We start from the raw sequence: 13,428 nt of genomic DNA on the forward strand, positions 1-13,428 counted from the left end.
TTACTGATGGGTGATTTGCTATCTGTTCTTTCTATACAAAGTGAAGTCTCCATGGCTTGTGATGTCCATAGCCGGATGTGTTTCCAAGGGGCTGCTCAGTTCTAGAGCCCAGGGGTATTGGTAACTGTTATGTCTGTGGGGATAGGCTGGATGGGAGGTCCATCTGAAGCTGTTGCTCTTACTTGTGCACTGATCCCTCTACGTCTCTCAATAAAGTGATACAGACAGTTGGACCAGTTCATAAAGACTTTCTGAAATCTCTCTGAAGCAAAGCAGTACAAAACAGGGTCTATACAGCAATTGGCAGCCGAGAGCATCCAGCTAAAGTAATAGACAGCCTCAATGTTGACCAGGAGAGAACAGGACTCAGGGCTAAGGAACTTAACAGAGATTCCAGTGGTTCTGGTGATGTGGACAGGAATGTAACAGATAATGAATATGGTCAGGGAAACCCCTATGGTCAGAAGAGATTTGGAGATCATGGTTTGGCTCTGAGGGTTCATAGGGATTGCTTTGAGAATGTGTTTACTTAAGAGGCTGTAGCACAAGACAGTTATGACAAATGGAACCAACAGCCCAAATATAACTGCCACCCAGTTCCATATAAAAAATAATAGAGCGTGTTCCGTCTGGTGAATACTGAGACATTTTGTGGCCCTGTCAATATCAGATGTTCTTAATAAGAAGAAAAATGGCAACCCCTGGAGGAAGAGGAGGCCCCAGACAACGAGGCAGAGTTTGATGATGAAGGATTTTTTGGCCAGAAGATTCCATTTCACATTATGAACGATGGTGAAGTATCGATGAAGAGCAATGAGAGTGAGAAAGTAGACTCCTCCATACATGTTGGTGCTGAGTGAGAAAACGGTGTATTGGCAGGCGAGAATCCCGAAACTCCAGTGGTCGGTGAATGAGTATATAATAAGCATTGGAGCCGCCGGGGCAATGATGGCATCGGAAATGGCTAAGTTGAACTGCAAGATAATGGAGGGATTCCATTGCTTGATCCGGAACCAGAAGATCCACAGGCTGATGCAGTTCATTAGTAAACCAATGGAGAAAATGAAGCTGAGGAAGACTGGGATGAATATGTGGAGAGTGTAGGGGCGGCAAAAGGTGATGTTTCCTGATGTGTTCGACATCCCAGAAGTGGCCGTTTGATAGGATACTAACACCCTGCAAAGTACAACAATTTGCCAGATCATTTGTCTTGTCTTGCATGAGTTTGTGCATGGCATGATCTGGGCACCAGACCTCTATCTATGTGCTGAGTTACCCAGAAAAATGCTGCCTGTAAAGTTGGCACAATGGTAAGGGGGGACCATTGACAGATACCCCAACTATGATTCAGGAGCTGACATTTTTATAGCTGGGTAACTTTTCTTATTAACACCCCTGAAAATATTTCACCATCAAAAGCACTTGCCATCGTAACGAGTGTGAGTTACACAACACCAAATACAGGACATGTACTTATACATGCCACAATCCCAGTGGGGTAGCCATAAATTAACCATGCATATATCAGATGCCAAGCGGACATCTTGATGGTTTACTATGAGATTCCAGGAATATTCTCCCCACAGCATTCCCGGGGAAGGGAAAGGCCAGTACCAGACACTGCCCAGGAGAACACTATAACCTCCCCCAGGAGATACAGCACTAACCTGCCCAACTCCTCGGAACACCACTAAACCTCCTCTCGCCCGATTCCAGTAATCAAGTTTGTTCCCCAGTGCTGCGCACTAAAGTAGAAACAGCAGTGTTTGGAGTTTTCCTTCCTTCGTAAAAAGAGGAATTGGTGATTTTATTAAAGGGAAAATTTAAAAATAATTATGGCAGTCTCCCTAGTCAGTTAGCCAATAAGAAGGCACTTCCTCTGCATCTGTAGCTCCCTCAATATAGATGTCCCTGTTGGTATAAAACAGTGTCATTCTCAGTATTCGTCACTAGGTGGCAGCAGTCTTAGCGTACCAAGTAGTCCCGAAAGCTCACATTTTATATAAAAGTCGTCAATAAAATACACCGCCTACTCTGTATTTACTGGTTTTGATCTATGGCTAGATCACATACAGCAGAGTGTCCGTCATTTTCCCATTTGGTAACTCTTACTGTGATAAGTTGCTTCACACTTCTTGATAATAGTGTTAATTACAGTTGCAGAGTGTTACTTCCTCTTATTGTATATTTGCATGTTACCAGTTCTCAGACTTCCCTGTGTATAACCTACCAGATACCCCCCCCCCAAGTAATACGTATCAGAACCTTAACAGAGACTTCTTTATAATTTAAGGTCCACTTGTGATATCACCTTGGCCACTTTATGTCCTCCCCTCCTGGGTACATGAATCCAGTACCTCCAAGTACAGAGCTCCCAGGAGTAGGAAGTACAATACTCAGAGCTCTGTACCTGGATCACTACGGGGGCAATAAACATACATACATAGATGCTTATTTATTGGATGGCCAGTGGTATGGGGCAGGAGGAGGGTAGCTACCAGAGCACAAACACTACGAAGATCACATTTTTATCTGGATTTTAATCCTTTATTTGATCTTTATCTTAGTCACTAGTCATTGTTGTCCGCCTCTTGCCCATCCAATGCCGTGCCTTCCTGCTGACCGCTACCCTCTTTGAATGGCTGATCTTTCTTAGCACAGGGGAGAGAGTAGAGCCACTTGCTGATTATTCTCCTGAATCGCTTGGAGGCAAAGCAGTAGAGAAAAGGGTCCATGCAGCAGTTGGTGGTGGACAGAAGCCACGTGAAGCCATAGGCTTGCTCCATTCTTTCCAGAAGAGGGCAAGACTCCAGTGCAAAGAGCTTGACAGTGACCAGCACGGTTCTGGTTAGGTGAACAGGAATGTAACAGAAGATAAATATGGACAAGGAGACGCCTATGGTCAGTATGGACTTGGATACCATGGCTTTAGTCAATGGTTTGATGGTGTTGGCATTGGGAAAGTATTGGCACAGGAGGTTGTAGCACACGATTGTTACCAGAAAAGGAATCATGAGTCCAACAATCATGATCAGCCAGTTCCAGACAAAATACAGGACCGCGTTTTCTGACTGGTGGATATTGAGACATTTTGTGGGTCCAGCAACATTTGATGTGTTTAAAACAAAGCAGAACGGAAAAGGCAGCACCAGACTGTGAGGCAGAGTTTGGAGATGAAGGGCTTCCTTCCCCACACATGCCTCTTTTGATGATGGACGATGGTGAAGTATCGGTGGAGAGCGATGAGGTTGAGGAGATATATCCCCCCGTACATGTGAGTGCTGAGTGATACTGTTACTTTGCACAGGGTGTTTCCGAAACTCCAGTGGTCTGTGAGTGTGTACATAATAAACAAAGGGGCCACCGAGGAGAGGATGGCGTTGGAAATGGCCAAGTTGAACTGGAGGATGATGGAGGGATTCCATTGCTTTGTTTGGAACCAGAAGATCCACAGACTGATGCAGTTCATCAGAAACCCAATAGAGAAGATGAAGGACAATGTGGAAGAATTGGGTGTGCGTGTTCAACATGGATCTGCCATAAAGGGACCATAAGTGTTGTTACTCAAGGGGGTCAGAAGTCATCTGCCCATTGTCCTGTCTCTGTGCGGGCCTATAGCTTTGTATGGGAAATCCCCGGGCTCTATTAGATAAGCAAATAATATGAGCAGCACCTCAGTCATGGTCATATGACCCTATCAACACCTCGAGGTGGAGCCTGCATGGAAACAAGGTGAATAAAGGGAGGAGCCTCGGCTGCATTGCTTACGAGTCCTCACAGGGTGGCACCACCTGTCGCCATGACTTACATACAGTATAATGGGGGGCACAACAGATTTAGTTACCCAGTGATATATGGCTGAATCAATATTTTATGCTGTGCTCTAACCTACCCCAGAGCTCTGCCCATTTCCCAGAATGACTTGCTCTCTCTGTAGTTATTTGTGCTGGTGCTACTTTGTGTCAATGTGTATAATTGTGAACTGTGGCTGTTCCTACTCTATGCCCTGTCACATGGGGGCGCCGTGCACCTGAGCTGTATATACTCTATATACTCTTTATACAGCGAGTGCACCCTCGTCAGGGTGCTGGAATATACCCAACAGGTGCACAGACCAAAACTCATTTCTACTGCAAAAAGGGAGGGATTATTATTATGGGAGTTGTAGTGTAGTTCTTATTTTACTATACACAGTTGCCCACAGTTACTGTCCATTTCCCCAGTACCATGTTGTACCACTATACACACAATACCCCCGACACCATTACACCATTACAGTTATGGAATCACAGCTCATCAGCAAATTAACCCACTTAACTTAGTTTTTATAGAAAGAGTCAATCTTTTCCAAATCTTATACCAACAAACAACTACAGAGACACTTGCTAAAACTGCTGTTTCCTCTGTGCCGGGAACTGATATGTATATATATATACACACACACAAGTATGGCAGGAAAGTGAGTGTGAGCTGCTGCCACAGAGAGGAATTAGCAAGTATTCACTCAGCATTTCCTTTTGTGTGTGGGCACAGGGGCATAAAGCACTGCCTATTATGGGAAATATCCCACTTGGGTTTTTGGTGGGTTTAAGCCTATTTCCATCTCTGTATATTTGTATTTATACATGTTGGAGGGAGCTGCCATACTGATAAGTACAGTACAAGGGTGCAGGCAGTGGAGATCTGAATGGACTAAGAAGTCTGTAATTCATTTGAGTCCCGGTCTTCTCTTTTCTACTGTCCAACCTTAGGGCCCGAGCTATATGGCCAAGAAATGTACAATTTGAATTGGTGCTGTTGGGGCAGAGGAAGAGGAGCTCATTGACCTTGGGCTTTTCTAGAGTGGGAGGAGCTTGTTATGCACACATAGCCCACCCTGGGGTGAGGCCCATTCACAGCCATGGAGGGAGATGAGATAATAAAGTGCGGAACAAAAAATCTGGATTATCCCCTCAGATGGCCAGACTGGCAGATACACTGGATTGGATTAAGGAAGGGTCGGTTGCCTTTTTATCCAGTGAGGAAATAGAAGGCTGTTATAGTGCTCCAGTGTGGCCCCAGCCAATCCTATGATCTTGACTTACATGCTGGGGCCCCCAGGTCCATGTCAAGGCATTTATTTGGGTATCAGTCCCCATGGCTATCAGTGGAACAGCCTTGTATTCTGTCCCTGGATAAAAGATAACGAGATGAAACAACGGGTTAATGGCTTCTCTGCTGGGTAGGGGCCCAGGAATCAATTGGCCCACCTTAGGGATCAGGGGGTCCTCCTTAGGGATCAGGGGGTCCTCCTTAGGGATCAGGGGTCCACCTTAGGAATCAAGGGGTCCTCCTTAGGGATCAGGGGTCCACCTTAGGGATCAGGGGGTCCTCCTTAGGGATCAGGGGTCCACCTTAGGGATCAGGGGGTCCTCCTTAGGGATCAGGGGGTCCACCTTAGGGATCAGGGGGTCCACCTTAGGGATCAGGGGGTCCTTTTCATGGCTCAGGCTGCAGGGAATCCAACTATGGATTTTATTTTTCTGTATGCACCAGGAAATTGAAGCCTGCACTTGAGCTGCTAATGGGAGTTGCTGGGAGTTGTAACTGTTCCCTGAACTTCCTGCTCCCAGGCTGCTCTCTTTCCCATGGTCAGGCAGGATCCTCCCCTGAGTTAATGAATCCCATCCCCATTTTCAGAGCAAATTGAGTGTTGGTTGCAAACGTGTCTTCCCTTTGGTGTTACTGGGAGTTGCATCAGTTTTGTTTGTTTACAGCGCAGTGCGACTCGTGCTCCATGCGGCTGCCATTCTGACTCTCTCCAGACTTTCTGGAACATTCCTTACTCTGATGCCACTTGAACCCTTTCTCACATGGACAGAAGTCTAAAGGGGAACTTCACCCAATATACATTCATTGCCCATTTTCACAGTCTTTTTGCAAATGCAATTGCTGTTGAAAGTAGTTTCTGCTCTGACTCCTGAAGGAATGTAGCAGAAGGATGATAAGGAGTTTGTGAAGATTCTCATTCATCCAGATCATGGTATATCTATAGAAGTCAAATCAACTGGACTTGTGGTGCTTTTACCTTGAAGACATTTCACCAGTCTGAATTGAGAAAGAATTGGATGACTGGTGAAACGTCTTCAAGGAAAAAACCACAGCAAGTCCAGTTGATTTGACTTATTTCTACAGATATGATGATAAGGAGAACTGACGTTTTCTGGTTCCCAGGAAAGGACATTTACAAGGGGTGAAGTTCCCCTGCACTATGAATCAGTAGGATGGCAGCTGGGAGGTCGGCTGATTGGAGGTCGCTCATGAGGATCTTTCCGTTCCTCGGGGAGTGCACTTAGTTGGGGGAATTAATTATTGATTTGTAATTCTCAGAGACACTCTGGCCCCTTAGTAGCTCGGTGCTGAAATAAAGGGGTGCTGTTCATCTTGGGGCACAAATGGGCCCCTATTGCCCCATTGGAAAAGTGATAATAGAACAACTCCAACTTGTGGTGCTGATGGGTTGCTATTGGCAACTGCACTTGGTCACTTTGGGGGAAGCAGTTCTGTTACTTACTATCCTCAGTCTCCCCCCCCATTCCCCTGTGTGTGAGAGAAGCTTGAGGTTCCTCAACCACCTGGACCCCCACTTTGGTGCGTCAGCATTCCTCCAGTGGGAGAGTTGGGGGGCACGGGCTGGCAGAGACAATGGGCACGGACTACACGTCGGCCATTATTGTGGCCCCTCTGGCCCTATATCTGCTGCGTCACATCTGAACCCCCTGTTTATCTATTTCCTCACCTGTGTATGGGGTCCATTTCCCACCCCCATCTGTCATTTAATGGGAAGCAGCGTTGCCATTGGTCACCTTTGTTTTAAGTTCTACCTTTCTGAGTGATGGAGGGAAGGCGTTAGGACGTGAGTGACAGACAGACAGACACATTCCCAGTCGCAGAGTGTTTACATGGGGAAGTTTGTTGTGTAGAAGTGGAATTTAACACTCATATGTGCAGCAGCCTGTCAGCACCCCCCGTATCTGTGTGCCGAGAAGAACTGCCCCCCATTATACAAAAACAATCAGAGGTAAGTGGGAACAAGTAGTTTTGCCTTCCCTGATTGAGTTGTACCATGTGACAGAGAGTGAGTACATAAGGATGGACAGTGCTGTATCTCTATATAAGGGAACATGAGTGGGTGCAGCTTGTGTGCAGGAAAGCGGTGTGTGGCCCCTGCAGCAGCAGTCGGGCTTCCTGAGCTCTCGCTATTGTGCACCGAGTCTCACATCAGACAGGAAGTGACCCGAGCGCTAACACATTCACATCATGGAAACAATTGTGGTACCACAGCAGCACTCACCCACCGCTGCTCTGTACTAGCACCCCAGCTCCCCAAACATAAAGAAACTGGAGCTTTCAGTAATAACTGAATTGCCCTGACTGCTTTATCCCCCACTTGTTGTTCCTTAGAGGAAGAGGCAGTGAAATGGAAATTTGGCCCTTGCAGGCTGAGGGCCACTGTCCCCAATTACTTTGCAGCTACTCAGGCCACTGGCTGGTTTGTACTTCAGCACACGGCCACAGGGGGGAGCTGTGACCCCTAGAATATACCACAAGTGGTTCCATCGGGTTACCCCCAGGCTTCGTTGTACCCTGATTCTCATGGGATCATAATCAGCCAAAAACTGCACCGCCAATTGGGGGTGCTGGTCTGTGTGGCCCTAATTATAAATAAAAGTCCAGTAAGTTCTGAACAAATAAGAGAGAGTCCGGAGTGGTTCTGTTTTGGAGCCATTTATGCAGCTGTAACTTCAGACAGGGAGTCGCCTCCAGGCACAACACCCCAAACATTCCCCCCAATGACAATGCGACCGCCACTTGCTACCCAATTGACTTCCCTCTGCCCGAGAAACCCCAGATGTGTCGCTCAGCAACGGGCCCGAGGTCCGTCAGGCAGATGGAAGCCCAAGTGGCCACACACCCTTTTTGACAATAAGTTAAAATATATCATTTCTGTGTATTTCAGTCATGAATCAAAACAAAGCTTTGGCAAAAGAAACTATTGGGCAGAGGAGAGGCTTCCCTTCTGGTTGTGCCCTCGGGAGGTGGTTGTCTGATCCATTGGGCACACTGAGCCAGTCTCTTGGTACCAGCTGGTGGTTCCTTTGTGCTTGGTATGATAGTCTCTGCGCCGGCGTCAGTCCTTCCATGCTCGGGGGCCATTTGGAGTGGGAGGAGACACAGAAAGATGAAGAATCCACACAGAGATGCAAGGAATCACCAGGACAAGGAGCTGGGCACGGGCATCGCTGCCCATCACTGTGATATGGAAGTATAAGGCAGAAGGGATTGGGTGGTCTATCCGGACTTCCCACTTCTGCCCTACATACATATATATCTATATATATATATATATAAATATATATATATATATAATACTGCAGGTGCTCAGTTCCCCAGGGGCCCTGCCAGTAGTACCAGGCTACATGATGGTGCAGGAAGACAACGGGTTTCTAATGTGGCAAGTGCAGGCTGCCCCGCAGTATTGGCGGAAGGTCTGGTAGCAGCTGCGGTCTGTGTCGCCGCTCCACTGCACCTGATTGGCCACTAGGGCCTCAGTCGGGAGGCGGTTGAGGATGCTGGTGTTGACAGCGAGGGCCGCCAGCCCATAGTCAGTAAAGAGCACGGTCTCCCGCTTGCAGGTGGGGCAGGAAATGAATTTGTACTTGGGACAGGACTCGTAGAGGATCTGCAGACACTCCTCGCACACAGAATGGAGGCAGGACAGGATCCGAGGCCTCTTGTTGGTGAAATTGTACATGTGCCCACAGGTGGGGCATTCTAAGGGCTCACATGGGGTGGACGGGTGCAGCACATACTGGTTCACGATGACTTCATCCGAAGGGGTCTTGTGATGGTAACAAATCTCTGTGCTCGGTTTGCGTAGGCCGGGGTAGATCTTCTCCCTTCGTGGAAGAGGTGGTGTCCTAGTTGGAAGCCCCAACGTGTTTGGATTGTTTTCCAGGTTGGGCATGTCTCCACAGGCCTGGTTGACAATGATCTCCGAATCAGAGGGCCATGCCCGTTTGGCAACCAGCGGAGGTTCTCTCCGAGACGGGGGGGCATACCGAGGTTGAGAGTTCTGGCACTCAGAGAACTTCTCGGCCTGGATGATCTTCATGGCCTCCATTTTGATGATGACCTGTTGCCCTTTCAGACAAGACATAAGAATTTTTTTCACATTACTGTCCGCAACTTTGTTTTCTCCCAGCGCCCCCTGCATGTGGCTGGAGAGTTGTAATGCCACCCCCCACCTAGAAATCTTGCACTGGCACCACTGTGATTGAGGGACCAGCAGAGGAGGAGAGTCTAGTGCAGATGACCATGGCCACCACTACAGGCCAAACAGGCTAATGTGGTCCAACTGGGGAGTCAATTCCTCCGTGGTATTCCCTCCAAACATTAATATGCAAGTGGATCAAATTACTGCCGGGCTCAAGTGCTCAGTCTCTCAGAGAGATGGTAGAAAGACCACCCGGGCAATTGTAGGTCCTGGAGAGGATGGTGGTTGAATACTAACATCTCACAAGCAGTAGTTGTGCTGAGGAATGCAATAACCCCACATCAACGGCAAATGCACCTCCCTAGGTCCTATTCCTGCTTACATGGAAGGCTCTTGCATAGGCTGGGAATGTCCTTTCCACTTTCTTGCCGGCAAGTCCACAAGGTTCTGAGGGATGAGGGACCCACTCATTGGGAACACCATTATCTGAGCATCCTGCAGCAACGCCAAGTCCAGCAGAGCAGTCCAAGGTTCTATGGAGTTAGTCCTACAGAGGAAGCCAAATGTAATACTAATGAGCTTTCTAGATCCCAGGAATAGAGACCAACAGAAGTCCCAATGTCCTTGCTAGATCCCAAGGCTGGAGACCCACAGTAATCCAAATAGCCTTGCTAAATCCCAAGAATGGAGACCAACTTTAGTCCCATGGCTAGATCCCAAGGATTCAGACCAACTTCAATCCCAGTGGCCTTGCTAGATACCAAGAGAGGTATGAAGGACCAATTATAATCCTGAAGGCCTTGTCTTGGCTACTTGGAGGCACAGCTTTGCTTCCCTGGGAGGAGTTGGTACCTGTATAATAAAAGAGAGGTCGGTGAGCAGTGAGAATGAAACCACATGATCCTTATGCAAGTGTGTTAGATTGCAAGCTCCTGGCCAAGGCTGTCTATGCTAATGATAACATATCAAGGAGGCTGTTAATGTATCAGTTCCTAGTACAGTGCCAGTAAATTGCCCAGTGCCAAGTAGATCAGTTGGAGAACCTGGGCAAGCAGCTCATCATATCTCCAAAACATTCTCATTAGCCCCCTGCCCCTTTCTGTGTGGGTATTGGACCCAGCAGTTGGGAACAAAAGGACCCCCCAGCCATAGAGGCATCTGTCTCTCAGAACACAGCTTAGACTCCATCATTAATGGAAATGAATCTCAATAGGTTGGTGCGGTTCTTCCCCAAAAATATACATTATGGGTGTAGGGTACCAGGCTGGGCACTTATGGGCCCCTCTTGTCACTGGTGAGTAGGGAACAAATGCTCCGACCCACAACAAAGAACATGACTGATCCCTGCAGTTCTATTGTTCTAATACTCACACCCCACTACATACAACCAACCCCCACACATGTACCTTTACATAAAACCAACCCCCCACACATGAACCTCTACATACAACAAACCCCCCCCCCACACGAACATCTACATACAACCAACCCCCCACACATGCACCTCTACAAACAACCAACCCCCCACACATGAACATCTACATACAATCAACCCCCCACACATGTACCTCTACATACAACCAACCCCTCACATATGCAGCTTTACATACAACCAACCCCCCACACATGCAGCTTTACATACAACCAACCCCCCACACATGTACCTCTACATGCAACCAACCCCCCCCACACATGCACCTCTACATACAACCAATCCCCCACACATGCACCTCTACATACAACCAATCCGCCACACATGTACCTCTACATGCAACCAACCCCCCCCCCCACACACACACATGCACATCTACATACAACCAATCCCCCACACATGTACCTCTACATACAACCAATCCCCCACACATGTACCTCTACATACAACCAACCCCCCCACACACACACATGCACCTCTACATACAACCAACCCCCCCCCACACACACACATGCACCTCTACATACAACCAACCCCCCACACACACATGTACCTCTACATACAACCAACCCCCCCCCCCACACACACACACACATGCACCTCTACATACAACCAACCCCCCACAGATTGGGCAGAACCACGACTGAGTCAGGCTGTAGGGTTTCTCCAGGGGTACAGACTGGGCAGTGCCAAGTACACAGTAGGCCCAAATCAGGCAGAGGCTGTTGCAGTATGACAGGGAAATCAGGGAGGGTGAATTGGTGCCAAGTCTATTCCTAGAATGCAGCCCCAAGATACCCCACAGAACTGCCCCCTGTACACACACAAGTCTCAATCTGCCCTTTATTTCCCATGTTTTGGCACAAGCTGCACAGTCTGTAGTTATATCCCCTGAGCTACGGAGGTATTATATATATATATATATATATATGTCACTGACTTAGCCCTCTCCCCAGCAGTCTAAACAGCAGCCCATCACCCCTCACACTGACCTCCCAGAGCCTTTGCCTAATTGCCCAGCGATGCACAGAGGGGTGCCATTTAGCCGAGCGGCCTGTAACTGGCCAGTCTGCCTGATTTACTAAAATACTGCCCCCGGGCCCAAAGCAGTTTCACATTTACCCATAAATAATCCCACCCAGTGACAACATTCTAGTATGAAGGTGGTTAAACTGGTGTTACTGGCCCCATAGAAGATTGTGACATCAGATAACAGCTCTGGCCTCCCCCCACCCCAGCTTCAGAACCCCACACCTGGGCCATCATGTGGACCCCTACCTAGAGTGTGAGTTCTTGGGATCAGATGGGAATGTTAATACATTGGTAGCTTAGGGCAGGGATGGGCATCCCTCTAGCTGTCTTGCCAACAAAAATGCCCCTGCATGAAATGCCCCTTCCAGCCACTATCCCTGCAGCCCCCCATGCACTGGATTGGCCACAAAGCCATACAAAATGGTTCCCTAACCTGGGGGAGTGAAGTGGTCCTTTCCACTGTGGTGCAGAGGGGGTTAAAGTGACCCTGGATACCTCCCCCTCCAGCTGATCTGCTCCTGTCAGTATAATGAGATGGGGGGGAATCACTTTACAATGAATCCCCAGCAGAGAATGGGGGCACTGAATTGTCTCACATCTGTACAACATCAGGTGCCCAGCCTGTGCCACCCAACAAGGGCTCTGTGACGGGCAGCCCCATGGCTAGAGGTTATCTGAAAGGCACAATCCATGCGGCTGCCATAATGCCATCTGCCCCCCCCCAGCTGTGCCAGGGAAGTGATCCAGCACAATGCCACATACACCCTGTAATGATAAATCTGCTTGGCTACTGACCAGGGCTGCTTGGCTTCTCTCTCAGATGTAGGGCCCGGGTATCTCTACTCCCAGTGCCCTACGGTGGGTATCTCTACTCCCAGTGCCCTACAGCAGGCAGTTAGTCCCCTGTTGCCCTCCGAGATGGGTGTCAGGATGGATGGCTGGGAGGGTGCTGTTATTACTAGAGCACATTGATTGTCTAATCCCTTATGCAGCCACTAGCAATGAGAAATCACAGCCCACCCCGTGCACCCACCTACCCACCCCACACACCCACCACCCCAGGCACACAATATACAGCCCCCCAATCCTACCAGCACAGTAGCAGCTGGGTCCTCCTTGCAGAGAGCAGTGAGCGTGACCCTCCCTCTGTGCTTGTGCGAGAGTGTGTGTGTGCGAGAGTGTGTGTGCGAGAGTGTGTGTGTGTGTGAGCCCGCAGTGGGTGCTGCAGTGTTGCAGAGCACTCGCATTTCTCTCAATCAGCAAAGAGGCAGCTCAGTCCTTACCCCACCTCCTCCTCATTCACTGCCATTCAGCCTCTGGCACTCAAATAAACACACGTTTTATTGGCAGGACAGGAGAAGACCCAGCAATACTTACCTGCACAATTGCCCCAAGAGCTTACAATTCATTTCTGGCCCAGGATACATAGTGATCTCCCAGCAGCCCCAGAAACCAGGGAACTGCCACTGTGTCTGTACAAGGGCAAGAACACTCTGATTCTATTGGCTGGGCTACAGTGCAGCATCCTGAGTAGGAAGTGGGTGGTGCAGAGCAAATCACCTTCCCCCTGGTGCTGACCCCCCCCCCCCCACACACACACATCAGCCAGTAAATTGGTAAGAGTGCATGCCTGGGCCATTGCTGGGATGTCATTCTCTGTGTCCATGTGCCCCCCACAGGTCCCTTCATCCTAATGGGGCATCTTGTA

The 13,428-nt window shown here is 48.7% G+C and overlaps 2 protein-coding genes and 1 pseudogene across 3 annotated transcripts; all 3 read right to left on the reverse strand.

Annotated features, from left to right (window-relative positions):
* On the reverse strand, positions 1-2,028 carry LOC108698116 (P2Y purinoceptor 4). The gene is made up of 2 exons (XM_041572265.1): positions 1,668-2,028; positions 1-1,176 (listed from the first exon to the last, which is right to left on the reverse strand). Exon 2 carries the CDS (start codon positions 1,140-1,142, stop codon positions 102-104), a length of 1,041 nt encoding a protein of 346 aa, XP_041428199.1. The 5' UTR covers positions 1,143-1,176; positions 1,668-2,028; the 3' UTR covers positions 1-101.
* A 138-nt stretch (positions 2,029-2,166) lies between these two features.
* Positions 2,167-3,508, reverse strand: LOC108698842 (annotated as a pseudogene).
* Positions 3,509-7,751: 4,243 nt separating this feature from the next.
* Positions 7,752-13,218, reverse strand: rnf208.L (ring finger protein 208 L homeolog). Of its 2 annotated transcripts, none has more exons than XM_018229372.2 (2): positions 13,098-13,218; positions 7,752-10,108 (listed from the first exon to the last, which is right to left on the reverse strand). In XM_018229372.2, exon 2 carries the CDS (start codon positions 9,254-9,256, stop codon positions 8,456-8,458), a length of 801 nt encoding a protein of 266 aa, XP_018084861.1. In that variant the 5' UTR covers positions 9,257-10,108; positions 13,098-13,218; the 3' UTR covers positions 7,752-8,455. The 2 variants fall into 2 exon arrangements, with proteins under 2 accessions (XP_018084861.1, XP_018084860.1); XM_018229371.2 differs by lacking the exon at positions 13,098-13,218 and adding an exon at positions 12,812-12,991.
* Between the last annotated feature and the right edge of the window lie 210 nt (positions 13,219-13,428).

This window comes from Xenopus laevis, chromosome 8L, assembly GCF_017654675.1.
Source record: "Xenopus laevis strain J_2021 chromosome 8L, Xenopus_laevis_v10.1, whole genome shotgun sequence".
Classification (NCBI taxonomy): Eukaryota; Metazoa; Chordata; class Amphibia; order Anura; family Pipidae; genus Xenopus; species Xenopus laevis.

What these genes read in the sequence shown, in the direction of transcription:
- LOC108698116 (XM_041572265.1), bottom strand. Translation starts at nt 1,142, where the DNA reads ATGTCGAACACATCAGGAAACATCACCTTTTGCCGCCCCTACACTCTC.
- rnf208.L (XM_018229372.2), bottom strand. Translation starts at nt 9,256, where the DNA reads ATGCAGGGGGCGCTGGGAGAAAACAAAGTTGCGGACAGTAATGTGAAA.